Source organism: Schistocerca piceifrons, chromosome 2 (assembly GCF_021461385.2).
Source record: "Schistocerca piceifrons isolate TAMUIC-IGC-003096 chromosome 2, iqSchPice1.1, whole genome shotgun sequence".
NCBI lineage: Eukaryota > Metazoa > Arthropoda > Insecta > Orthoptera > Acrididae > Schistocerca > Schistocerca piceifrons.
In genome coordinates, this window is record NC_060139.1 from 756,527,666 (window position 1) to 756,554,897 (window position 27,232).

At 42.6% G+C, this 27,232-nt stretch overlaps 1 protein-coding gene across 1 annotated transcript in view; it reads right to left on the reverse strand.

The window, feature by feature from the left end:
• Positions 1–27,232, reverse strand: part of LOC124777747 (calcium and integrin-binding family member 2) — a 182,216-nt gene that overhangs the window by 47,573 nt on the left and 107,411 nt on the right. The window contains exons 2-3 of the mRNA XM_047253249.1: positions 25,833–25,867; positions 25,525–25,642 (exon numbers count right to left, since the gene is read on the reverse strand). Coding sequence (XP_047109205.1) covers positions 25,525–25,642; positions 25,833–25,867 — 153 coding nt within the window. The remainder of the gene's footprint in view (positions 1–25,524; positions 25,643–25,832; positions 25,868–27,232) is intronic.

Genomic DNA, 27,232 nt, shown 5'->3' on the forward strand with positions numbered 1-27,232 from the left:
TCGACTTCTGGGCTAAGAATCAACATATGTAGATTACTGTAGTATTACGTGTAATGACAGATAATCAAATCGGTTTAAAATACTTTCAACACGACTGGTATGTATCACAGAATGATTAAACGTTGGAGTCACCAGATTTTATTATTCCAGTGTAGCAGTTGTTGAGTGGGCGGTTGCTCTCTTCTCGTGTGTTACGTGACCAGCTATCTGTTCACTGAAGCAGAAAATGGTGCTCATCAAATGGACACTCCACAGCTGATCATCTCCAGTTTAGTATTGCCATGAAAAATGGTCCTTTTTGTGATGATGCGTCTTCCTTACTATCAATACAGCTATAAACAGAATGAAGAATGTCTTTCGCAGCTCTATCTTATGGCCTATCAATGTAGACATTTACCTGGCAGCTCATATGTATTTCTTACGTCAATGGTACATGATATTTGTTATTTCTCCGTAATGTCCGCACGCACTATACATTAAGCACAGCTTTTTTCTTTAAATGCTGCCCATATGCCATAATTATCCTTTTTGTTGCGCCTAGACTACTTGTATTTTATCTACAACTGGGCGCAGTGCACGTATTGATGATTTATCGCTTTCTTTATTTTCTAACTACACCTCATCACAACGTCTGAATAATTTATGAGCTGTGAGCTTGCGACAAATGTTACAACGAAACTACATTTCGCATGTACTTGTTTTGGAGCGAATAGCTGACTTTCAGTGTGCACGGGTCTCATGAGCGGAAGAGAACGAAATCAATAATGCCGCGCTTGCGTACTCTGTCTGGCTCCACCCAACACACACACTCACTCACGCGCACACACACATACACACATTTCCTGCAAGGGCTATAATACAACGTACAGTGCTCTGTCAGGTGTTAATAAATATTGTGAGTTTGTTCCGCGTAACGCGATTTTAGGGATGAACTGATAACAAACTCGTTACGAATATTTTTTCCTGCCTCACTTTTTTCACATGATCATTGCCGTCAACTGGCTTCCCATCTATATGCATACTTAACTTCTAACGTTAAAGTAATATGCACTGCTAAGAGGGCAGTCCTTGCATCCAAACTCAAAATTGTTCATTTGTTCAGTTATGAAAGTGTGTTTGGGCAAGCTATAATTGTTATAGTCACTTTAACCATTTATTTCTCGGAAAGGTGGCGCCCAGTTACGTCTCCTCTGTATTTTCTTAGAATTTTTATTTTTTTGTTTACTTATTCGTCTCTTAGCCACATGGCTATGGAGCCACTTGCAGTATTATCGTAAATAGTGAACATATGGCAAAATTATTTTCGGTATCAAAACTCAGAATATAAGCCAACTCACGCCAGATATAAATAGAACCCTAACAAGTACCAGTTCGAATTAACAAGTGTTTAAAAGCGTGGTCGTTTCTTTACAGAAATAACTAAACAACGACGGTAATGATTTACTTACAGGGTATTAAAAAAGAAAGAACAGATTTCAGTTTTTTATTACAGACAAACTGTGAAAGATAGAAACACTTTGCGCGTGTTACTGGGATAGAGGAAGATTCAAAGTTTTATGTTCGCATAGACATATCTTACGCTCAATAGGAGCACCATACGTTGCTCGAGAAACATCGAAACGATACAGTAAACCATTTCATTCCATACTCAAAACAACAGCTTCCTGTTTATTGAATCGACAGCTTCAACATCTCGATTTCTCAGATATTGACGAGCACCATCATAGAGGGCAGTACCAGTCAAAAATCTGGTTGTGAGGAGGCGGCTTCTTGCTGAATCGACGGCGGAATGCACGTTGCACTTGAACCATGGATTGACTTCGCGCAAATTCCAACACACAAAATTATTTCTGTTCTGTTGCAGTCGCCTTGTTGCTACAAACAAACAACAACGCAGCTGTGTCAAAACTTTGAACCTTCCTGTGTCAAGTGACATGGGCAATGTGTTTCTATCTCTCATAATTTTCTATAATAATACTAACCTTTTATTGAATGTGTGTACTACTTTCAAATAATAATAATAATATGGAATGGGTTTTGAGCGCATCGTATCTGCAGTGCACTACGTACAATTGTAGCGATGGGATGGGATGTATTAAATCACAATCATAGAATCCGGAATTTTTTGTTTTCGGCTTACTGCCAAATGGATAAATTCCATTATTCAAATGCTTTTTTAAAATTAATGTTGCCACTGGATTGTAAAGTATGGAGTCATGGGAGACATATTATCAGCTTGGGTACAACAGTAAAAATGACATTTTTCGTCGCTATTTATTACCTATTCGGTATATTCATTTTATAGAGATCTTTTCTTTATCATAATTAGGAACTAGGAGCGGGACTTATCTGTTCATGACAGTTTAATGACAAGTCTGTCAACCTCCTCATTAAATTATGATTAACAGTAAATCTGAATGCACAAAATGTTTACTGTTTTTGTCCTCGTAAAGTATTCTTCCGTCTCTTGAACAACATTTATAGTTATCGACTTTTGTCGTTGATTCAGCCACAATTCTGGAGCGCTTCAAGTATACTTGTGAGTCCGTCACACTCCAAATTTCTGACACAGTGGGGCTTTCGCGTACTGCAGTGTCTTAACAACAGCAAAAGATTTGAAGTGTATGTTATGAAGAATTTTGGCGCCGTTGGTGTAGTTATGATTTACTGAACTAAATCTTCTGAGCACTTTTTGTATCAATCTATTATATTTTAAAATATAATATGTCAATTTGAAGCAGATTCTGTATAGTTTTAGATACACTTTGAAGTAATAAAATTCAGCTTCTTCTGTGTGATTTATTGAAACATACAAACCCTCACAGTCGTATATTGTTGGCTTGTGAAATACATTATTTTCATCATTCTGGTAACCACAGCCCACAGATTCAATATTTCGTCAGTGTTGACGGAAACTAATATTTTATGGCCTGTGTTAAACTTAGCTGGCCTCGCGTGGAACTTGTACCACAACTGAATAGATATGATGCAAGTGATGCTGTTTCATTGCGCTCATTATTTCATCTCGGTGGAGTTTCACTAACTATTATTGTAATAGTATTTTCTGCAATCAACAATAATTAATAATCAATAATCGAAATCATTCAAAATTTCCGAACAGAGAGCCAGTTTTTTCCACTGATATTAGTCGATGAAACATGGCAGATAATTAGATTTACTCAGAACTGAAAGCTAAGAAAAAATGATAGACAAAATATAGCGTAGATAATGATATCCAATATGGCTACTGTTTCTCTTTATGTACTTAACATGTAGCGTGGTTTAGGTAAAAGAAATTAAATATGCTAACTCAGTGAAATGTGCGACTTTATTTTTAACAGAAGTAGCACGCTTCATTCACAACAAATAAGATAGCTACCTAAGTGGGTCAGAATGTACACAACGGAGATCTGAGCTAGGCAACGCCCAGTAGCTCGCAGCGGCCCTGTTCGCTGTGATGACGCCAGCAGACACCTGTATCGATCGTCCGAGAGGGATGATAGCGGCCGGATTAGTGGTCCTGTTGCAGCCCACAATCGTACAGTATTGTGTCCTGCTGGTAAGATGTATCCGCTTTCGTATGTGCTTTTCGATGGTACTGACTTGTACCAACATTTTTCACGACCATTCCTTTTTCGTATACTTCGAACTTCTATTGTTTGTGTTCATGGGGTCGTCGTAACTCCTTTGCTTGTGACTTGCAATTAGCAGAGTTATACCTGTATAACGATCGATACCTTCTGTATCCCACAAACGAGAACGTGTTTTGGACGACAATTCTGAGTGGCACGCAGCCCTTTGGCTGTGTCGCAATCACTTTCCAGAAGGCCGAGATAACCGACGGCGTATCCGTTACCCAAGTTGCTATCTAATAGGTCTTCATTTTCAAATGGCATCAGCCCGGTTCGCAATCGGGTGCGTAATTTTGTGTTTTAATTTGCTTACGGACCTCTATTTCTACATTACATTTTGATCGTTGCTCTCTTGTGCATTTTATATCACTTTTCTACTGGCGCTATTGTACGACCGTTGGTTGTTTAGTGCTTGCCATTATAGATTTTTCTTTTAAGTACGTCTGTTTGTTACAATTCTCACAGTGTTATAAATTGAAGACTCAAAGAAACTGGTACACCTGCCTAATAGCGTGTAGGGCCCGCGCGAGCACGCATAAATGCCTCAACACGACGTGGCACGGACTCGACTAATGTCTGAAGTAGTGTTGGAGGGAACTGACGCCATCGCTCGTGCGCCGCCTAGAACACCACGTTCAAACTCACTTAAATCTTGGTAACCTGCCGTTGTAGCTGCTCTAACCGATCTAACAACTGCCCAGATACTTGTCTTATATAGGTGTTGCCGACCGCAGCGCCGTATTCTTCCTGTTTACATGTCTCTGTATTTGAATACGCATGCCTATACCAGTTTCTTTGGGGCTTCAGTGTATATTATTTGCAATTCTACTCTTCAGCCAGTGTTGTGCTTACTATATGATGTACGGTGTTTCACATGTAATGTCTTGCCTTTTATATGAGAGGTACTGTTTGTAATTCTGCTCGAATGTCATTGTCATCACTGCCGTCGGCTGTCCCTTGTCTGTCTAACTGCGCTTTTATTTTAATTTTAGAGTGTATTTACGTGCTAACTTCGTAATTTAGTGTTACTCTGTTTATGTTTCTTTGGCACTTTATAACCGTTGTCGTTCTTGTAACCCTAAGCCAAAATAAAGAATTTAAAAAAAGTTGTTAACCACATTACCTGACTGTGGTGACATGTTTTTGTTTAAATGGATGTAATTACAGCAGAATCTGCACAGTGTGATTCGGGAAAAGCCCCCTGCGCGCACGACTCCGAAGATCGAATACGTCCTGCAAATAGCATCGAACAGTTCTGCAACTTCTGGATTGAAATAATGCCAGAGTTTGGAGATGGAATTGTGAAAAAGTTGACTGACTATTCCTGTTTTCATTCACTAGTGTCCATTCGGAGAACACTCTCCATTGAGAAAGGAAGTGCTTGTTGCACAGTAGTACCCTCTTGTAGATACTCTTTAAACTCACAGGAGGCGGTGCCTCACAGCTCTTATATATTTGAAAAAATGACGTATTACAGCCTTCAGCTGCTCATAAAATACTTTATTTATACACCAGTTTAAGTCGTGTGACCATCATCAAGTTCATAAAAGTAAATATGATGTTATGTATGCTATTCTGAACCTGATGATGGTCAGACGACTGAAACTGGATGCGTAAATAAATTTTACCAGCAGCTGAAGGTGGTAATATGGTTCCTTTCCATCTCTTTAAATGTTTAGGCATACAGACAAGTCTCACGGTACATCTACTTCCTTAGGAAGTTCGTTGACAACAATCACACTTATACAATATTACTAAAATTCATAAATATAATAATAGAAAAAGAAATTAGTTTCATACTTCATTACTCGGCCTTAGCACAGAAAGGAGTGAGATATACAGTTATAAAAATCTTCCAGTCAATCATCTGAAGATGGACCTGAAAAGGTACGAAAACCGGTTCATGGAATAATAAATAACTATTCAAAAAAAGTGACTGGTTGCAGTTTTATGTATTTACAACTTTCCCAGTGATGTAAAGAAGCTGCTTGACAATTCCCTCTACTCAACAACAAAAATTCTGAATGTTTTATAGTATTCACATTCAGAAATTTTTTGTGGTGTAGAAAGAGCTGTCAAACAGTTTACATTGAAAGTTAATAATTTGTCTATTAGATTCTTTACATCACTGGGAAAACTGTCAAAGTTTTTTTTATTTTTTTAACTGTACGTCTCACTTCTTCCTGTCGTACGGCCGAGTGACGTAGTGTGTGTGTGTGTGTGTGTGTGTGTGTGTGTGTGTGTGTGTAAGAGAGAGAGAGAGAGAGAGAGAGAGTCTTACTCATTCCGCATAACTGAGACTGAGAATGACACATCGGTACAAAGTCTGACACCGTCTAGACTACGTATCGTGCGGAACTATTTTACTTTTCCTGGGTCAACGGGCCTGACTTTGCAACATGAGGATCGCATTTAATTCTAGGCTGGTGTACAAAACTTAAGGCCGAAAGTAACTTTCGCGTAATATTTCTCTGCCACTGCTTGATGAAATGTGGACCATCAGTAGAAAGAACTGCTACAGTATGGTACAGTACATTACATAAGGGAATATGCAATGAGACGAATAGAAATGACTAATTAGAAAACAGTAATTACACTGAACTCTCTGCGATTTATTATATTTCCTTGGTCATTATAGAAGCTGCAAATGCCTCTTAACAGGGTATGCAGTCACCACTCGTGGCAATGCATTTTCGGCAACGTGTTCTCATGCTGCCACAGGGTTGGTAAAGTGTTCCTGTGGTGGCAGGTTCCACCATCACCGCGGTTGACAACGGCTGCACAGAAGATGTTGCACGTGGAAGTGCTGCAATACTTCTCCCCAACGCATCTCACACGCTCTCGATGGAATTTAAATCGGGGGAAACGGGCTGACAGTCCATTTGCCGAATATCCTCTCGCTCGAAGAACATCTCCACATGCGCTGTTCGATACGGCCGCGCATTGTCATCCATAGAAAGAAAGCCTGGGGCGAATGCGTCGCTGAAAAGACGCATATGGGGAAGGAGAACCGTGGCACAGTTACGTTGACCAGTGACTGTACAGTGGTCAGAGATTTGGAGGTCATGCAACACTGTGCCTCCTCAGACCATAACACTTGGGCCAGAAAAACGTTCAACTTCCGACAATGTTTCCGGGTGCATAAAGGGAGTTACAACGAAAAAAAAATTTTCTTCACATTTTCAGATTTTTATCTCATTATAAAATTTGCAATTTTCCGAATAAAATTATATATATATCACTTATAAACTCACATGGGAAGTATTTTATTTTATTTTTTTAAATATAATCTACACGGTAGAAAATGTTAAAATTTTTACGTGCATTACTTCAAGATCTAATAAAATCGGTAATTTTTCGTATAGAGGGCTGTGGACTGCTGTGTTATAAAGGTTAACTGTGTTGGTTATGTCCAGAAGAGGATGGGCACCAGGTTGAGGAAGCTGAAACAAAGTTTGAGAGACAAGAAACTTTCTGATGGTAAAACCATAAGAGGCAGGCTGACAGACAAAATGATTGTTGAACTACAGCAGTATTGTGGGATGGCCATTAGAAATAATATTGAGGATTTGTTGAAAATGAAGCAGGCAGTATGAGCTACCTTCTTCCACAGACTGTCAACTGACGGAAAACCAGTACACCAACTTTGCCCTCCTGCACCTGATTCGTGGTGTAATTACAGCAGCGCCCAGTACTCAAACAATTCGTACAGCCATAAACATTCCATACCAGCAGCAGTCAGGGATATCATAAAACCTATTTACAGAGACCTGGCAGATCCCGAATTACTGAAGTAGTGTTTGCATGGCCAGACTCCAAACCCCAATGAGTTGTTCAATAATCTTATGTTTTTGTTGGAATGAAGACACTAAAGTGAGGGGTCAATGATGCTGTTATTGATTTTAAAGATGGCAACATTGGTAGGGTGAAAGTGCTGCAGCATATGGGAATTAATCCTGGAGCAAACTACATCAGAGAACTTGAACGGATGGTCAAGGTCCGCATCGATAAAGCAGAGTATGCAGCACAGTTGGCCACTAAGGAGTTCAGAAAGAAGAAAGGAAGAAAAACTTAGAAAAAGATCAAGAGGATTATGTATAGTATGGTGCAGGGTGCTTCTGAGTGACTGAAAATAGAAAAATAAGCATATATTAAGTGAGTTACACTGAAAATTTACATTTTCTCTTACATTTTTCCCTAAATCTCAGCTGTGCGGGGTAGCCGTGCGGCCTTGGGTGCCTTGCCGCGGTTCGCGCGGCTCTCCCCGTCGGAGTGTCGAGTCCTCCCTTGAGCTTGGGAGTGTGTGTGTGTGTGTGTGTGTGTGTGTGTGTGTGTGTGTGTGTAAGTTAGTTTAATTAGATTAAGTAGTGCGTAAGCCTAGGGACCGATGACTGAGCAGTTTGGTCCCATAGAACTTACCACAAATTCCCAAATTCATAAATTTCAGAAACCACTTCGAGTAGAGCATTCAAATTTTCAGGGAGTTATAACATACATATCCTGAGTCTACTGAACTAAAAGAAGAACATAATGTTATGTATAACTAAAATTATTTAGGATAACGTACAAAAAAGTCCACAAAATTTTAACTGTGTAATTAAAAAATTGTATTTACGAAAGCAGTGGCTGAAATGCAATTATTGTAATTCAGTAGACTCAGGACATACATATTAATGTCCTGTAAAAGTTTCATGTCAGTGGTTCCTGAAGTACAGGGAAAGCAATTCACTAAATTTAAAATTGTCGAGATAGGGCGTTCCAACTCCTCTTAAGTGTTCCCACCTCTAGTAACATGAGGGTACCTCCAGAATCCCTACAAAGACAGAATCTGCTCTCATCCAAGAAGAGCACGAGACCCCGCTCCTCGTTGGTACTACCCCTATGCTCTGGGCATCATCGCAAACGGAGCCGACGACGGGCTGATGTCAACGTAACATAACGTGCAGGTCGCTGGGCAAAGAGACCACTCGCATGAAGTCGCCGTGTCACTGTGAAGCGTCAGATCGCTTGCCTTTCAGTGCTATTAAACAATGTTACAGTTTCACTCGTTGACTGATACGGGCCTCTTCTTGACTGTTGTACTATCTAGCACAAAGAAGCTCCCATGTTTGGATGCGATCCTGATCACGCCGGGAGAAGCTGCTTGTTTTGTTTTTGTGTCAAAGCGGTCCGGCCAACGTGTCTACAAGGAAGGATGTACCACTCGCAGTCATATACCATGGACAAAGAACAGTTGTCGTCAACACATGCTAACCGAAAGGAGCTGGAAACGAACGCCACGCATAGTCAACGGCAGTCGGTTTAAATCAAACAGGAATTGCTGCTGTCAGTGAACGCAATCCATCTCAGCCAGACGTGTTTTTCATGGAGGGGGCTTGCACCCCTTGTTGGTTTGCGTGGCACTATCACAATACAGGCCTACATTGATGTTTTAAGCACTGTCTTGCTTCCCACTGTTAAAGAGCAATTCGAGGATCAAAAGTATCCGGACACCTGGCTGAAAATGACTTACAAGTTCGTGGCGCCCTCCATCGGTAATGCTGGAATTCAATATTATGTTAGCCCACACTTAGCCTTGATGACAGCTTTCACTCTCGCAGGCATACGTTCAATCAGGTTCTGGAAGGTTTCTTGGAGAGTGGCAGCCCATTCTTCACGGAGTGCTGCACAGAGGAGAGGTGTCGATGTCGGTCGGTGAGGCCTGGCACGAAGTCGGCGTTCCAAAACATTCCAAAGGTGTTCTATAGGATTCAGGTCAGGACTTTGTGCAGGCCAGAGGCCAGCCCATTACAAGGATGTTACAGTCGTGTAACCACTCCGCCACAAGCCGTGAATTATGAACAGGTGCTCGATCGTGTTGAAAGACGCAGTCGCCATCCTCGAATTGTTCAACAGTTGGAAGCAAGACGGTGCTTAAAACATCAATGTAGGCCTGTCATGTGATAGTGCCACGCATAACAAGGGGGGGGGGGGGGGGGGCGGCAAGCCCCCTCCATGAAAAACTCGACCACACCATAACAACACCGCCTCCGAATTTTACTGTTGGCACTAAACACACTGGCAGATGACGTTCACCAGGCATTCGCCATACCCATACCCTGCCATCGGATCGCCACATTGTGTACCGTGATTCGTCACTCCGCACAACGTTTTTCCACTGTTCAGTCGTCCAATGTTTAGGCTCCTTACACCAAACGAGGAGTCGTTTGGCATTTACCGGCGTGATGTGTGGCTTATGAGCAGCCGCTCGACCATGAAATCCAAATTTTCTCACCTCTCGCCTAACTGTCATAGTACTTGCAGTGGATTCTGATGCAGTTTGGAATTCCTGTGTGATGGTTTGGATAGATGTCTGCCTATTACACATTACGACCCTCTTCAACTGTCGGCGGTCTCTGTCAGTCAACAGACGAGGTCGGCCTGTACCCTGTTGTGCTGTACGTGTCCCTTCACGTTCCCACTTCACTATCACTTCGGAAACGGTGGGCCTAGGGACATTTAGGAGTATGGAAATCTCACGTACAGCCATATGGCACAAGTGACACCCAATCACCTGACGTTCGAAGTCCTTGAGTTCCACAGGGCGCCCCATTATGCTCTCTCACCATGTCTACTGACTACTGAGGTCACTGATATGGAGTACCTGGCCGTAGGTGGCAGCACAATGCACCTAATATGAAAATCGTGAGAGCTGCATCAAACCAGTCTCAGGACTGAAGACAACAACAACATGAAAAGCGTATTTTTGGGGATCTCCGCGTACTTTTGATCACATAGTGTAGCTACGCGAATTCCATGCAACGGACGTATACCGTCGGGCATCTCGCAAAAGGACGTTGCTTACGGCGTCACATAAAGCTATACGTCTACAACGGGTCGAACAATAAAGATACTGGACAATAGCTGACTGGAGGCGTGATTTGCCGAGTCAAGATTTTGTCCCTTTTCAAATGATACAAAGTGTCGAGAATATTGACGGCCGTATGAGGCTGTAGTTCAGGCTGGAAACGGTTCTCTGGTGTTTTTGGGGTGTTTTTCGTATCATGACTTGGGCCAGCTCATGCAGGTTACGTGAATACGAGACAGGATGTTCTATCCACATCCTCGGCGATCAAGTGTTGCCCTTTCCTGGATGTGTTGATGATCTGGAGAGTAAGGCTACAAAATTAGGTTTAGTTAAGAAAACGAAGGGAAGAGGAATGCTGTGCATGAAATTTACAAAGGGAGGATGTCCATAGAGAATTTCATAAATATCATCAACTACGAAGATCACCAGACAAATTCTTCGAATACATGTGAGTGAGCAGAGGAGCATTCGGCTATCTCAGCAATAAATTAAAGATGAATGTTTTTTATGTGATCAAGAAGTTTTATCAGCCAATAGATGCGGAAGACTGACTGACTACATGACTGACTACCCTAAATATAAAGATAAATGCACAGATTGATGACAGCAGAAAACAGCTAGTCGTGGTGTAGCGATGGCGTTACAGTTCGTGATAACGGCTTCGAAATGGTCCTGGGTTCTGTCCCAGGGTATTATTATATTTTAACTGACTCAGTTACAGTTCTGTATACTAAGTTTTATGTATATTGTTTACACTGCATCACTAAGTATATTTTTAAGTTCTGGCCAAAGAACTTGATCTTTTAAGTGCATATACACCGATCCCAGTATATCACACACATTAAATTCCTAATAAATTACAACGAATCATGAAATTTTACAGATATTTGATGTTGCGAACGTAATTCATCAGTAGTCAGTGTTAAGGCCAAGCGTTTCAATTGATCTAAATAGTCTGTAAAAGTAAAGCATACAAAATTTTTGAAAAGAAAGTCACACCTTTTGTGTAATGATTTGTCTAAAAGTATGAAATAAAAAGTATTAGGGGAAACGTTCGGTGCACCTCATTTTCTGTTCGTGATTTCGAACATCATTCAAAGGTACATAGAACGATTCTCTGAACTACTTATTTCTTTTACACAAATCATTTCATAAAATATTTGACCGATTTCTTTCATTTTTTATTTTGACTCCTCGTTTGCCTTCCTAACGTTTTCTGTTCTTGAAAATCCTAACTTTGGTACTTGATTCGAAGCAAGCTTTTTTGACATTTAAATACCGCACCGATGTATCTTTTTATGTGCAAAATAGCTAGGACTTGAATAAACGAGATTTTTGACACTTCATTTTAGATAGCTTGGTAGCCGCTTTTCATGAAAATTTTCAATTTTTCCTCGCCTCATTAATTAAGTTTTCGTTAATTAGCCTGATTACTTTCAAGCAGTAAAATATTTTCATGCAAAACTAGACCTCTCGCTGGTCAATTTGATACCCCGTTTACCTGTTTCTGCCGGCCGGAGTGGCTGAGCGGTTCTAGGCGCTTCAGTCTGGAACCGCGCGACCGCTACGGTCGCAGGTTCGAATCCTGCCTCGGGCATGGATGTGTGTGATGTCCTTAGGTTAGTTAGGTTTAAGTAGTTCTAAGTTCTAGGGGACTGATGACCTCAGCAGTTAAGTCCCATCGTGCTCAGAGCCATTTGAACCATTTTTTACCTGTTTCTCTCTCTTTGTTTGGCTATGAAAATTCGGAGTTTATGGTGTAACTTATAGGGGACCTTGTTTTCGCTCTGCTCACGAGTTTACAAAAACGTATCGAATGTTAATCATACGATAAAATAGTCCTTTCTGTGTGTTATCATTTCCAAAAATTGTCGTTTCGATATCTTGAACCGTTTGAGATACGATTTTTACGACCACTTGATTCCCGAAGTGCAGGAAAGGTTCGGACGCGCCGCGAGCTACCCGTCCACGGATACAACAACCAGTATCTCAAGAATGAAAAGAGATATAATTTCGGTCTCAACTTTAAATACAATTTAGATGTATTGGTTATATTTCATACGCTATAATGTATGGCCTTAAATGAACTGTACGGAAAGTCTACGCAATGTGATTTTACCTCTGCAAATTCTTAAAAATTTCGCGCACCCATGTACTCAATTTCGTGCGGCACAGTAATTATGACGAATAACGAAAACAAATTCAGACCTTTACCGAGCAAAGATAAAATGAAATGTCGTGTGGCTAATGCCCCCCATCGGGTAGACCGAGCAAAGATATCAAGCTATAAGATGCGGAAGAATCAAATTTTTACCCCGAATACGTTTCTTAAAATCGGATGATAAGTATTTCATAGCTGCCGTCGCGTCCGCTCCACGGCTTTGCCGAGAATTCACGTGACCGTCGCTCTCTGTCGCGCGTGCTGCAGCGACAAGATTCAAACTGGTTTGAATTCAAACGTCGCCAGTTGCAGCGGAAGAAAGGCAGCGACACAGATGTCGCTCACGTCGGACACTTCCGTAACTATACCTGCGGTTGTGTTTTGTCGCCCGAAGCTGTCCCGCTCTGTCGGTCGCTTCTGCCGCTTACGTAGGACGCGGCCTAGTGTAACTTGCGGACTCTCTTCCCAGGTGAAACCATGATAAAAGGCCAGAGGCGATGATTCACGCTATTAAGGTAATATCTTCTGGGGGGCGGCGGGTTTTTACTATACGACAAAACGCAACTGACCCTATAGCCGCCATGGTAGATGTACGTATAAGACACTTAGAGCAGTTGGTCTACATGACCTGCCTACGCCAAATTGTATCCTTACCTCAACAGTGGAGAAAAGGGTTTAGTGTTGAGTCAACGATGTCGAGATTGGACCATGGATGGGGAAATCAATTCCAGTTCACTTTGTAGAGCTATTCTCATCTCACATTAACTGAACAACTCTGCAGTGCTGAGCATGTAATTTCCATTGGCCATTCTATAATTACGACAAAGTTCAGAGACAGGTTACAGTGTGTAGGTGCAGAGGCTGTCTGCTCACGATAGGTCGATATTCTTAGGAAGCATTAAAAGACAAGAGAAAGCGTTCCTCTGAACATGACATGATCATTTCTATATGGGGTACAACTGGACACGCCCAGAACAGTTCATAAGGCAGCAAGCTAATCTTGGCAAGGCTGAAAGGTTATCACCTTACGCACATAGCAATGCAGCTGGCAGCCAACACATGATCGATTATCCTCATCAGGTACAAAGTGGGCAGATTCTTGATCAGCATTTGAGCAAACGACCTCTTCTGAGACTACGATACTTTGATAGCACGTAGGTAAAGTTAAGTCGTATAGCATGAAAGGACGAGAGAGCCCTCAACGTCGGATTCAGTCACCTCAATTGGAAGAGTGTTTTCTATCCTTCGTAGCCATAGACATCTTTCCTTCGTAAAGCGTGAGCGTTGTGGGTTGTTGAAGTGTAACTCTTACACTAATGAGCTAAAACATTATGACCACCTGCTTAATAGCTTGTTTGTTTGTCTTTGAAACGAAATACATCACTAATTCTGCGAATCAGGAATCTGACGGTTTGTTGGTAGATTCGTGGGGGTATGTGGCATTAGATATCGAACCAGAGGTCATGTAATTCGCGTACGACAACGTTCAAATACAGGCCACAGTGTGAAGATTCAGAGGGCGTCTGGTCTGATTTGCGTACGTGGTGATGGCGCCCGATAGCGACACAGATCGGTTCCATAGGATTTACATCAGACGAATTTGGTCGCCGAGACATCAACGTGAGTTCACTATACTGTTACTCCACTATACTGTTCCTCCAACCACAGTAGCACGGTTCTGGCTCCGAGGCACTGATGGTTATACCGCTGGAAGATGACACCGCCGTCTGGAAAGACATCAAGCATGAAAGGATGCAGGTAGTCCCCAGCTGTCAGTGTGTCTTCGATTACTATCAGAGGTCCCATGCAAGTGCAGAAGAATGTCTCCCACAGCATGATACTACTCCCACCAGCCTGCGTCCATGGCGCGCTTCACTTTTCGAGCTACCACTCACCTTGATGGCGGCGGTTGTGGAGACGACCGTCAACCTAGTGTAGCAAAAATGTGATGCACCCGAAGAGCCGACACGTTTCCATCGATCAAAGGTCGAATTCTGATGGTCCCGTGTCCACTGCAATCGTAATTGACGAAGTCGTTTGGTCAACATGTGAACACTTAGGGGTTGTCTGCTGTGTAGTTCCATGCTCAACAATGTGCAATGAACGATGTGCTCCGAAACAGTTGTGCATGCACCAGCGTTGTGCTCTTTCGGCAAAGATGCCACAGATCACCATCTATCCTACTGTACAGAGCAGACAAGTATCCAAAACCCACTGCCTGTGAAGAGTCATGGGCGTCCACCCATTCAGCACCCAGTGGTGTCTCACTGTCGTTCTACCTCTTTCTGTAGATGCTCAGACAGTAGCAGGTGAACATTCGACCAGATTTGCCATTTTCGAGATACTCATTCAAACGCTCTTCGCAATAATAATCTGCCTTTTGTCAAAGTCGCTTACCTCAATCGATTACCCCATTTGCAGCCCATACCTCCGCTAGGATGACCCCGCCAGTGTCTGCTCCGATTACATATTTCTGTTACCGCGTCACATCGCTGAGGGCAGTGGCTATAATGTTTTCGGCTCATTATTGTAGGCGTAGGTGACTGTAAAGGTGTGTGGGTACTGTGGTGTCATGGCTGTGTTGGATGATAAGGGAGAAGGTACAGAGTGAAACCCAGTGCCAGCACATAGCCCTCTCGTCTCGAAGAGCATCAAGTGGCCTGTCTCATGCAAGTGCTTGAATTTGTGAGTGCGATGATCTGACTGGCTAACTTCGATGTTAAATAACCTGGAAACGCCGCAACGTGTCAATTTTTTTAAAGAATTGTTACTCATCACAACCACCCTTGCAACACCCCCTACAAGTTCTCCAAGCTGTTTTCGACCATCCCGTAAATTAAATACAGCTGACAAAGCTAAGTCAGTACACAGTCACATTTTCCCCATGTCTGGAGATCTCGCTAAGGTCGTAACTACACTGACACTCTCTAGTAGTCTACCTGATCCACTTCGCCCTTTTAAGGTAATGTAGTTTACCAATGACGTTTGTGAAGCATATAGAGATTGCAGCATGGCTGTGGAATTCGGTAAGGTCCTATGGTTAGTCGCATACGTCGACATGATAATATATTGTAGGCCACAATAGATCGTTTAGTGGATAATCATAGTACTGGAGGAAGGCGTAGAAATATCCAGGTCAACTTATGAAACATTTACTTTGTTGGATCTGTAAAAAAAGGAAAACAATGACGCAAAACAGAACAAAATGGAAAAGTAAACTTTTGTGTAATTAGTCTAGTCAGTTGGTGTCAAAACGGCTGTTTTCGTAACAAAATTGTGGAAGCTTTTCCTCAGCAGCAGTATATGTATTTTGGAAGCTTAATCCGAATTTCATGTTTACTACCTTGTAGAAGGTCGGCTTCACAACGAAAAAGCAAAAAAAAACCTCAACATTTTCGCACTTTTTTCAGTTTTTCTTTTTACATCTCGTAAACTAAGCGTTTTCCGAAAACGACAAACCTGTACAAAATTAAAGAAAACGAGCGTGACTTTATGGCCCTCTAGCAAAAACGTCAAAGACACCCATTCCCATGCGATACATGTACATGTTCTCAACAAAGACCACCAACACCATGTGAATATACGTTAGATTTCCTACAAATTCGATATTACAGGTGTCTCGTGTAGGAAATCTGACGTACTTTCACGTAGGATTGGGGGTGTTGAGAACATGAATATTTACCTAGCTGTTTGGCGTAGGAGTGGGTGTATGTGACGTTTTTATTGGAGGGCCATAAAGTCACGCCGACATCGCCCGTTAGAAAATCAAACCTGACTAGTTTAATAGGTTGAAAATTCTGTCTACTTCAATTTTGTAGACAGTGGTCCCATATTGAAAAAGTATAATTTTCGAGATATATATGAAAGACTGAGGAAACTGGGAAAATTTTGAGATTTTTTGCATTTTCGTTGTGAAGCAAACCTTTTACAAGGCAGCAAACATGAAATCCGGATTCAGCATCTCAAATAAGATATAGAGCCTCTGAGAAACATTCTTCTGAAATTTTGTCACGGGAAAACTACCATTTGACTGGGCTATGTGAGGATTGAAGAGTACAGAGCAAAAAGAAGAACCCTCCGTTTGGGGAATGTTAACTTATAATTGAATCGTAAGACATACATGCAAACAATACAGTCGCATACCTCTGGCCCATTATTGTTGCTAATTGTTCACTCCTAGCAGTTATGTTACAGCATAGAATAATGAGTTGAAAATTAGAAAATTTTATTAAAACTTATTCACCTTGCTACGAGCGAAGTGTGGTTACGCCAGAGGCAGAGACAGAATCAAAAAATAAGCGATATATCCCAAGAGGGTCAGGTGTCAGCACGTTACAACACCGCCCCGAGAGAGAGGAGGACGAGCTCAGCAGAAAGGAGTAAGGGGCAGAAAACCAAAGGAAACGTGACACGCATATTCGTCAGCTCGTATGAGATGTTGAAAGAAACTTTACCCACTTCATAAGAACCAGTATCAGAGAACCTACACAGCAGTTAAAAGCCTGTTAAGCGAAGGTAGCAGAATAAGAAGGACACGTACGGTCGTTACGACCAGACCATAAAGTCCCTTTAAATACTCGAGCTCTCCAGCTCTCAAAGAGTTGATCACTGGGATCGATGGCGCTCACAGTAATAGCACTCGATTCCACGATTACGGTACTATAGCGAATCTGTGTCCTAGATACCCCAGAAAAATCTACAAACCAGCCGAAGATGTATTGTAACACCCCCACCCATTGCTTGTCTGGATTTTGCGTGTGTTCGCCCCTGACAAACAACTTACAGAGAAATTGGGAGTGGAACTGTACGCAAAAATGGATAACGCTAGATTTAAATGTGGCCCTGTCACCCCTAATTAACCTGCGGTGGTAGTGTTGACGATAAATCACACCTATTTTTACTTCCAAACATGAACGATCACGAACACTTAGGGTGTTCAATGACATCAAACACATACAAAAAAAAAAGCATAAGCGTGAATTCAGGCTCTATTGAATCACAATAATTTTATTATAACCTTCAGATCAATGCTGAGTAAGACACAATGAATAATTTGCAAACTACCCTCCTAAATGGCATTGGCAGTGAACTGTGTTAAAATCGGTCCAAAACGCGATCTCTTATAACTTGGCTGACCGACTGACATCGACACAAAACGTAAAATACGAAGAACTACTACATCCCAAAGTATCGTGAAACCTCTGTGTAAACAGCAGTTGCACGTGTTCCAACTATTTAACGTTACTCCTAACACAGGCCGAAGTGGGAGCGATCTCACCGTAATATTCCTGTTGCAGCAGCGGTCTGCGACGGCGACGGCGCAGCTGTGCGGTCAGCGTGTAGCGTCTCGAGAAGTACACTCCTACAATACTCGGACAACAGACCGCTGTCCGTAAACTTCTCTAATTGCAACAGTCTTCCCGGCAGCAAAGAGCTGGTGTGGCTAACGTCCTCTCAGAACGAAAGACCAAGACGGGAGACGACTTGGCTAACGTCCTCTCAGTACGAAAGCCCAGAACGGAAGGACCTCTATAGAAAGTCGAGCAAGATCGCTTTTCACCTCTGTTTTCCCACCTCAACTTTTACCGAGCGAATCACATCACTAAAAGCTCTCAAAATGCCCAGTTTGCAATGCCGACCAATGTACGGCCTGGGAATAGAACTCTTTTCCACAATTCTTCCCTTTCTACAAAATTTCACAAGTAAACTCCGCCCACTCTGGCTGGGAAGAACCACAGCTGTGGGCAATAACGCCTTTACTGGAATTTTTCTCCTAAGAGACCACTCGAGATTTGCCCGGCAAGCCGGCCGGTGTGGCCCGTGCGGTTCTAGGCGCTTCAGTCTGGAATCGCGTGACCTCTACGGTCACAGGTTCGAATCCTCCCTCGGGCATGGATGTGTGTGATGTCCTTAGGTTAGTTAGGTTTAAGTAGTTCTAAGTTCTAGGGAACTGATGACCTCAGCATTTAAGTCCCATAGTGCTCACAGCCATTTGAACCATTTCAACAGAATTTCCCCAGGTCACCATTCATGCCGTTAGGCTGTGGCCTTCGGTGGCTAGCCGGGGAGGTAGCCGAGCTCTGTCTTGCGTATTGCATCTCTGCAAAATCTTATAATTACAAAATCGCGTAATTCTCGCTGTATTGCCTAGCCAGCGTGCCGATGCATTTCCACATAGATTGCCTACATCGTAATTTAGAGTATTACTCCAACATACAACAACTACTTATCTACAAAGCGATTGCACCGCTGTCAGTCGTTTTTATTGATCTAAAGTGCTCGCAAAGTGATTACAGTCACGTTAAATGGACTCATGTAAGGTGCAAGACCGTTGCCACCTTACAGTATTTGTGATTATGGTCTTCGCCTGATGAACTTCATACTGTTCGCCGCCTACCACTGCTGATGGAGAAGCTCACTGTCTTCCGACAACACTGAACTCAGTGTGGAAACCATCAGCAAGGCCTCGGGGAGTCCACGTTCCTGTTCAGCACTTAGGCGCCTCCAGATGCTGAAACCTACCTAGCCGATAGGAAGGAGGTGGACCGACCATACGACTTCCGACAACACCACATCGTGGACGGGTTATCAAGGGTCAACATAGAATTGGGAGTGGGGTGGAACACACTCCAGCAGCTAGCGCGAGACTATTCGTGCTGGGCCCACAGCCACGCCGGCAGCGCTCCGCCGCGCCTGGTCACTCACTCTTCGCCTGGACCTGCAGACGAGGAGCTCACTCGGCAGCCGTCAGTGGTAATCCAGCACACAGCTGAATGAGGCGTCGGCTACAAAGCCGTGTGGAACAAGACGACTGTATACATGGTTAATAAATAATTGAACTTTGACAATGTTTTACTAGCGACATAGACGCTTCACAGGTACCCAACTGCTGTCTTGACTTCATGCAGAGGAATCTCCGCTCAGCCCCACTGTAGTTGTATTATGCGTCACAACGTCATGTCTAGGAATGATGTCTTGTGTATCGTCGCTGACAACTAACTGGTAAATCAACATGCTGGATTTCAGAGTCTATGAAACAATTTGTTATTTCCGTCACAAATTTGATGTCGTATGACTCCCAGCGAGGTGCAAGCGTTCAATTAGACGCCGCTTTGGTGGCTTCAAATTTGCATTTGTTTACTCTCAGTGCTTGTTAACACATACTGTATAAGTGTTAACGATTGGTCACACTTGAGAATTATCTGGAGATGTAGTGGACTAGCTGTGGCACAGCTCAAGCCGTCGTTATTACGTATTCTATGCTTATAGAAATAATTGAGTGATTCGTAGTAACTGTTTGCAGATATTTTCTTTTGTTTTCTGCAAAACGTGGATGAATAACGCACTTCTTATGTGCCAGTAGATCTGATGCGCTCACAGTAAAGTCACTGGATGTTATGCATCGATTTGTGACTAAGACACTTTTAGTGCCGGAAATTTGCCTATTGTGACAGGAATTGTATGTGATGGAAACAATAAAACATGCAATTCCAAATTTTTAGCATGTATAGCTCGAGTGAACTGTCGAGTAATAGCTGCTAGAGTACGGCATCCATGGTTGGTGGACTATAGACAAGGGTCAAGGTACAAACCACTCAATCTAGATCCATATTAAATTTCATCGAGCGAGGAGGCAGAGTGGTTAGCACACAGGACTAGCATTCGGGAGGATGATGGTTCAAATCCGCATTCCGGTATCCAGATTTCCCGCGATTTCTCCAAGTCTCTCCAGGCAAACGTCGGGATGGTTCCTTTGAAAGAGCATGGTCCGTTTCCTTCGCCGTGGTTGACACAGTTCGAAACTGTTTTCCGCCTCTAATGACCTCCATGTCGACTGGGCGTTGATCCTAATCTTAGTTGCTCCCTTCCATATTAAATTTGACCACGAGAATAACAATATCCGTAGTTAAACCTACCAACGCATGCAACAGGTCCATAAAAGTCCAGCGAACCGGTAAAACGAGAAACTTGGTTCGTCACTCCACTTTTCATTTATTCTGGTGTGCACAGGTGATGTATTTCGGAATGCTGAAATGGACGACAAGCATTTCATTCAGCAATCTTTGACTTTGTTGCATCCTGCGTTTGGAATGCAAGTGCAATAATCTCTCGGCAAATGGGCCGAGTAATTACATCACCCCCAAGTACAAACTGAAAGTGTGTGAACATAGCGTGACACCGACGTTTTCCTCATCGCAAAAGTACTTGCGTTCAACTTCTGCGGAAGGTTATGAATAACTGCCTTCCAAACGGAAGCCCTTTCTGATTCTCTAATGTGGCCCAATAAAACCCTGTCTTAAATTACAACCTGTGAAGAACATCAACCCCCTTCCACTCCATTACCGATATCCAGTTACGTGAATAATTTTATTTGCTGAGGGAGACTCTTAAAGTTGCGTCGCTTTTCTAGTATTACAAACGCTAGTCATCAAATTATAATACCTCGAAATTGCAATGGGTGCTCGGTAAGGAATGCAACACATTTTTTTTTCTGAAAGTAGGTTGGTTTTATTCAGGAATCAAATACACCATATTGTTCCCCACTCTTTTACCTACAAAACCCTATTTTCCTCTGTTCAATGCGATGCCCTTCCATCACCTTATTGGAACTACTTGTATGCCCGTATGGTACAACTCTACTGGTCGACGTCGGAGCCAATGTCTTGCTCCGTCAATAACCTCCCTCGTAGTGCGCAGGCAATTCCGCACAGATAATCCTTCGTTGCTCTTCATGGTCTTCTATTAGGCGGCGAGGAACCCAGCGGACACGTTTCTTTGGGTACCTCAACTGGTGTAAAGGTGCGTCAGTGCTGTCAACAGAGACGTGGAGTTGTGCAGCGAGGTGTTTGATTGTGATCCGTCGATCATCTCTAATAAAGCCCGCACGTTCCAACAGTGCAGGCGTCACAGCTGCCTGCGGTCGGCCGGTACGCGGAAGATCGGACACGTTTGGGCGACCTTGTTCCAATGATGGCACACGCCTCGCCCAACGACTCATCACGCTTTTGTTCACTGCCAAGTTTCCGTAGACATTCTGCAAGCTCCTATAAATATCTTTGAGGCTCTGGTTTTACTCATAAAAAAAAAACTCATTGACAGCTCTCTACTTGGACCGCACTTCCGTTACAGGCGCCATTTTGAAGGCTTCGTATAGCGCAGCCACCTAGCAGAACTTTTCAACCTAAATTGGCTGAGAAAAAAAGCGTTCATTACACATTGAATGCTCCTCGTATAAAGTTGCGTAATTAATTTTTTGGTTCTATTTAGATACATGTCAGGAGGCCTGGCATATATTGACAATCTCGCGCTACAGTGCCGTAGCACGCCACTAAAAGAGACAAAACAGCACTGTGCATCCCACTAATAATTTGGAGTATTGTGCAGTAATTCTGTTTCTGCAGTTGAAGAGAAACGAGGCAGCTTTAGTTAATGCTAAGTTGGTGCAAGTGTACGGCGACAATGCACTGTCATACGAGACAGTGGTTAGGTGGCATATACTCTTCCATTGTGATCAAACTAGTCTAATAGAGGAAGACTGTATTGGCAGACCATCTGTCTGCGAAGAACCTAGAATCGCATGGGAAGTGGAGACACCTGTCCTCGAAGACTGCTGTACCACAAACGAGGCGACAATGGAAGAAGTGAAAATCTATAGTTGACCAGTTTCCAACATTTGCACGACAATTTAATTTCATCATGACAAAGGTCGCCGTACGCTGGTTTCCGAGACTGCTCACACCCATTCGAAAAACCTGCTGAACCGAGGCAGCAGCGGAAAGGTTACAGCTGTGTCAGGCCCATCCAGATGACGTATTTAGCCGCCTCATCTCCATGGACAACTGTTGGGAGAACCACATTGACCCCAAGACAATGAACAAAGCAAGCAGTGGAACATGTGGATTCAACAGCGTCAAAAAAGGCGAAGACCCAACCATCACTGGTTTGTGGGCTGTCAAAGTGTGGTGCTAAAAGGTTGTGTTCGTAATGGGGAAAATCTTCACAGCACCACACAACCAACATCTGACGTATTTATGGAAGGCTGCCAAGACGAAGAGCCGCACAGAGCCGTCCAAGGTACAGTTTTCCTCCACGACAACGCCCCGGCTCATTCTGCTAAGGGCAGGGTGACACATGTTGCACCTTCGGACTGTCAGATTTTGTCTCACAACTACCCTGCTTCCCCCGTATTCTTCTGACACTGGACATGGCACACAGTCACTCCTTCCTTCCTCTGACATACTGAGAGGTATTTCTAGATTGATGATAAAATTGTTTTGGAGCTTGAACGCTTTATGAAAAGCCCAAATGGAATCTGCAACCAAGATCTCCACCAGGTCATTGATCGTTGAGAAAAGTATGTTGCATTAAAGGAATAAAAACGTTTAAAAGGACTAACCACAGTCACCAAGTTCCATGGTCGCAACTTGAATTGCCAAGGGATAATTAAAACTTTACGACTGCGCCTCGTACTTTCCCTATTGCATACCACGCCTTTTTACAACATGACACGTTCTACAACGCAAAAAAATTCTGTGAAAACTGTCTCTGACAGCTAAGACATAGAGCCTATATCTGTTGGATTGGCCACTTCCCTTCCATTGTATGAGTGGCAGCAGACTTCATCGACAAAAACTCTACGACGTGCTCAGTAGTGGTAAAAGAGCTCGTGGCACCCACCTCATGCGCCACAAGAATCAACCCAAAAAGATCTTGAAGAGCGCAAACATAAAAACAGATTATTTACTGGAGGCTATGATCTACAGCTCTCAAATACTTGCCAAAAATCAAGATTTGCCACGATAGCTGTAGTCTTTTCTTTATTGAGAAACTACCAGTTCGGTTAGAATATATTCAGACATTACGAACGACATTAATCACGGTCATGTGTCCAGACATAATCGTTTGCAAATGATCATGTTTAGATGCATGTCTTAATGCTCGAGGATAGCCTTTGTTTGGCCGCATGACTTACGATTAATGTACTTAACGCCTAAAGATGCTTTGTTATTTCGTTGAAACTGGCCCTGTTTCAGTAAAGAAGTGACCTAAAGCCACTGCGTCGGATCGTGACGTTTGAAAAGAATTACAGACAGCTATTTGGGATACTTTCACAGAAGAACGTAAGCTCAGGCGCCCAAGCAACTCGGCTGGAGTTCACCTGTTCGAGCAAGAGCGAAGACAGAAGAAGCTTGAGAAAGGCTGTAACTTCGGCAAATCCAACCATGTCCCCCATTCCCACACATATCCTTAGATACAGCGTAAGTAAACGCATGTTTTACGAGCGGATTTATCTCTTAAGCAACACCGATTCGACAACATTTTTCCACACGAGTGACATACCATTTGTCACCCACCACACCACTTTCTCCCATGGACTTTACTTGCTTTTGCTTGGACTCTGGTAAGCTCAGTAAAAAATAAATTTAAAGCTAGTTACCGTGGAAACAGATTCTTTTTCTTCCTCTGTAGTAATACTACAGTGCTGAATACTGAAAGAAGAAATATTTCCTCTAACTTTATTCATCAAATATTTAAAATCGTTTTGTGATAACAGAAAAAACTGCACTTATTGTATTATTCCAATTTCAATAAAAATATGCTGTCTGTTAGACTAGGTGGAAGGAATAAAATTGTAATGTTGCTCTTTTTTGTTTGATAACAGAATTATTTAACTCTATAATTTACAAATTTTTTTATTTCCTTCGGAAAAGGTGGAGCAGAAATACAATAATTCGATCTAATTTGATAATAACTTGTTAAACATTAGGCACTGTTTACCGGCGGAAATTGTATTTTATATGTGAAGAAAACTCACCAAAGAGTAAGTCTTTAAAAAATTTGCCATGAAAATAGTTGATAAAAACAAATATTCTCAAAATTTTTATTTATAAAACTGGAGAAGAAAACAAAAAGCTATTTTTGAAACGAAAGAAAAATATTGTATTAGTAAAGTCATGTACAATTCCTACAGTAAACTATCGAGTATATGTGTAATCATTGTTGAGGTTGGAGAACTGGAGTAGCGAATTATACATTCTTGTCAAGATTTTCGGGGTCATCATCGGGTGTTTGAAATAATTTGTAACTTACTACAGAGAAGAACCCAGCAATGCTTTGAAATGTGGGAACGGCACGTGGAACGTATCCACAGGTAAGGGTGCGCAGCAAACTCATGCGTGTAGCGTGCTGAAGCAGTTTCAAATACTTTTGCATTCACTCACTAGAACAGTAACCCAAACTTAAGGCAGTGGTAGTCGTAACAACACATTCAGAATCATCTCACAACCAGCTCGTTCGCTGACCCCTGTTCACTACAACTATTTTAGTTCTCTTATCGCATACCTTCACACGTGTCAGCTTTTACTACTTATTATGACACATAGTGTGTACGAACTTTGTTCTTGAGCGTCCTCAAGTCACTAGTACGATATGCTCAAGCACTATCTATAAGCAGTGTCCACGAGAAACTTCGGGAGTGAAACATGTGTTGGACGAAGAGAGACGGCTGCTGCCTACCGCAAATTGTATCGTTAACGATTATACTTTCATGAACTGGTAATTGATTCATATTCTAATCTTAATGAACAACAGAGGATACGACTTCGCGCCGGATCACCAGCGTCCCAGCGTTACTAGTTCTCCGCATATCTCTTCCTAAAGAATGAGCAACCGTTCCTCATTTACTCCTTTGACCTTTAGTACACTAGCGTGGTCGATACCTGTCATAAATTCATATTACACATGAAGCGGACACAGGGGAAAACCACAGCTACAATTTTACGTGGCTATCAGTATAGTTCTTGATCACTAGTAACTGCTATTTCAGTTCCACAGTCAAGTAGACATACGACGAAGGATTTAACCTGTGAAGCACGGGTACTTACTCTCAGCTCCGGCAACTTCTCCATCTTCTCCAAAGGTACTTTTATTGTGACAGGTTCGTCTCCCGTCATACTCTTCGGCACCAGTTCAGGGCTGACCTCTCGGAAGCGTTTGTGCACTCTGGAACGTGAAGACGCACACAGAACGATTGAACTAATACGTCTGACGAGATCCTTTTGTAACATTTTATTTTTCAAAGCTATTACTGTGACGCAAGCAGGTGATACTATCGCAGATGCTGCAGACAGCATCTACAAGTAACTTGAATGCTGCGCTCTGCTGTAGCAGCATATATCTGTGGAATATTTACCTGAGAATTTCCTTCCGAGTAAAAAATGTGCAGTCCTGAAACATCAGAAGACATTTTTGTATAGAAACAAGTTGATATGAACAGTTTTTAAAGATAATTTGTGTATTTATGTTTGTGGTTATTTTCTTATCATACATATTCCATACAAATTGATTGCACAAAACAATGGCAACACAACTCATGAAAGATAATGAAGATGACATTTATGGGCACATTTCAGTAACCCATAACGTCAGACTAGCGAGGTACGGATGGGTTCTTCCGCGTGTGCTTCGGTACACTTTTCAGTACTTGTTAATACTCTCTGCCATATTTTAGGTGATGTTACAGATTAAATTATATTTTCACTCTAAATCTATTTTTTCTATTAGTAACTTAATATTGCGGTGATGTCACTCAAACCGCAGATGTTTTAACTCGCTCTGATTCTTCTCGTGCACATACATTGAAGCGCCAAAGAAACTGGTATATGCATGCGTATTGAAATACAGACATATGTAAACAGGCAGAATACGACGTTTCGTTCGGCAACGCCTACGTAAGACAAGAGTATGGCGCAGTGAGTTCGAACGTGGTGTTATAGTCGTAGCACGAGGATGGGACACAGCATCTCCGAGGTAGCGATGAAGTGGGGATTTTCCCGTATAACCATTTCACGAGTGTACCGTGAGTACCAGGAATCCAGTAAAATATCAAATCTCCAACAAATCTCCAACATCGCCGCGGCCGGAAAAAGATCCTACAAGAACGCAACCAACGACGACTGAAGAGAATCGTTCAGCGCGACAGAAGCGCAACCCTTCCGCAAGTTGGTGCAGATTTCAATGCTGGGCCATCAACAAGTGTCAGCGTGCGAACCATTCAACGAAACATCGATATGGGCCTTCAGAGCCGAAGGCCCACTCGTTTACCCTTGATGACTGCACGACAAAAAGCTTGTCGCCTCGCCTGGACACGTCAGCACCGACACTGGACTGTTGATGACTGGAAACATGTTGCCTGTTCGGACGAGTCTCGTTTCAAATTGTATCGGGTACGGAGACAACCTCATAATCCATGGACCCTGCATGTCAGTAGGGGACTGTTCAAGCTGATGAAGGCTCTATAATAGTGTGGGGCGTGTGCAGTTGGAGGCATATGGCACCCGTGATACGTCTAGATACGACTCTTATAGGTGACACGTAAGTAAGCATCCTATTTGATCACCTGCATCCATTCATGTCCATTAGCATTCGGACGGACTTGGGCAATTCCAGCAGGACAATGCGACTCCCCACACTACCAGAACTGCTACAGAGTGGCTCTAAGAACACTCTTCAGAGTTTAAACACTTCCGATGTCCACCAAACTCCCCAGTCATGAACAAATCTGAGCATATCTGGGATGCCTTGCAACGTGCT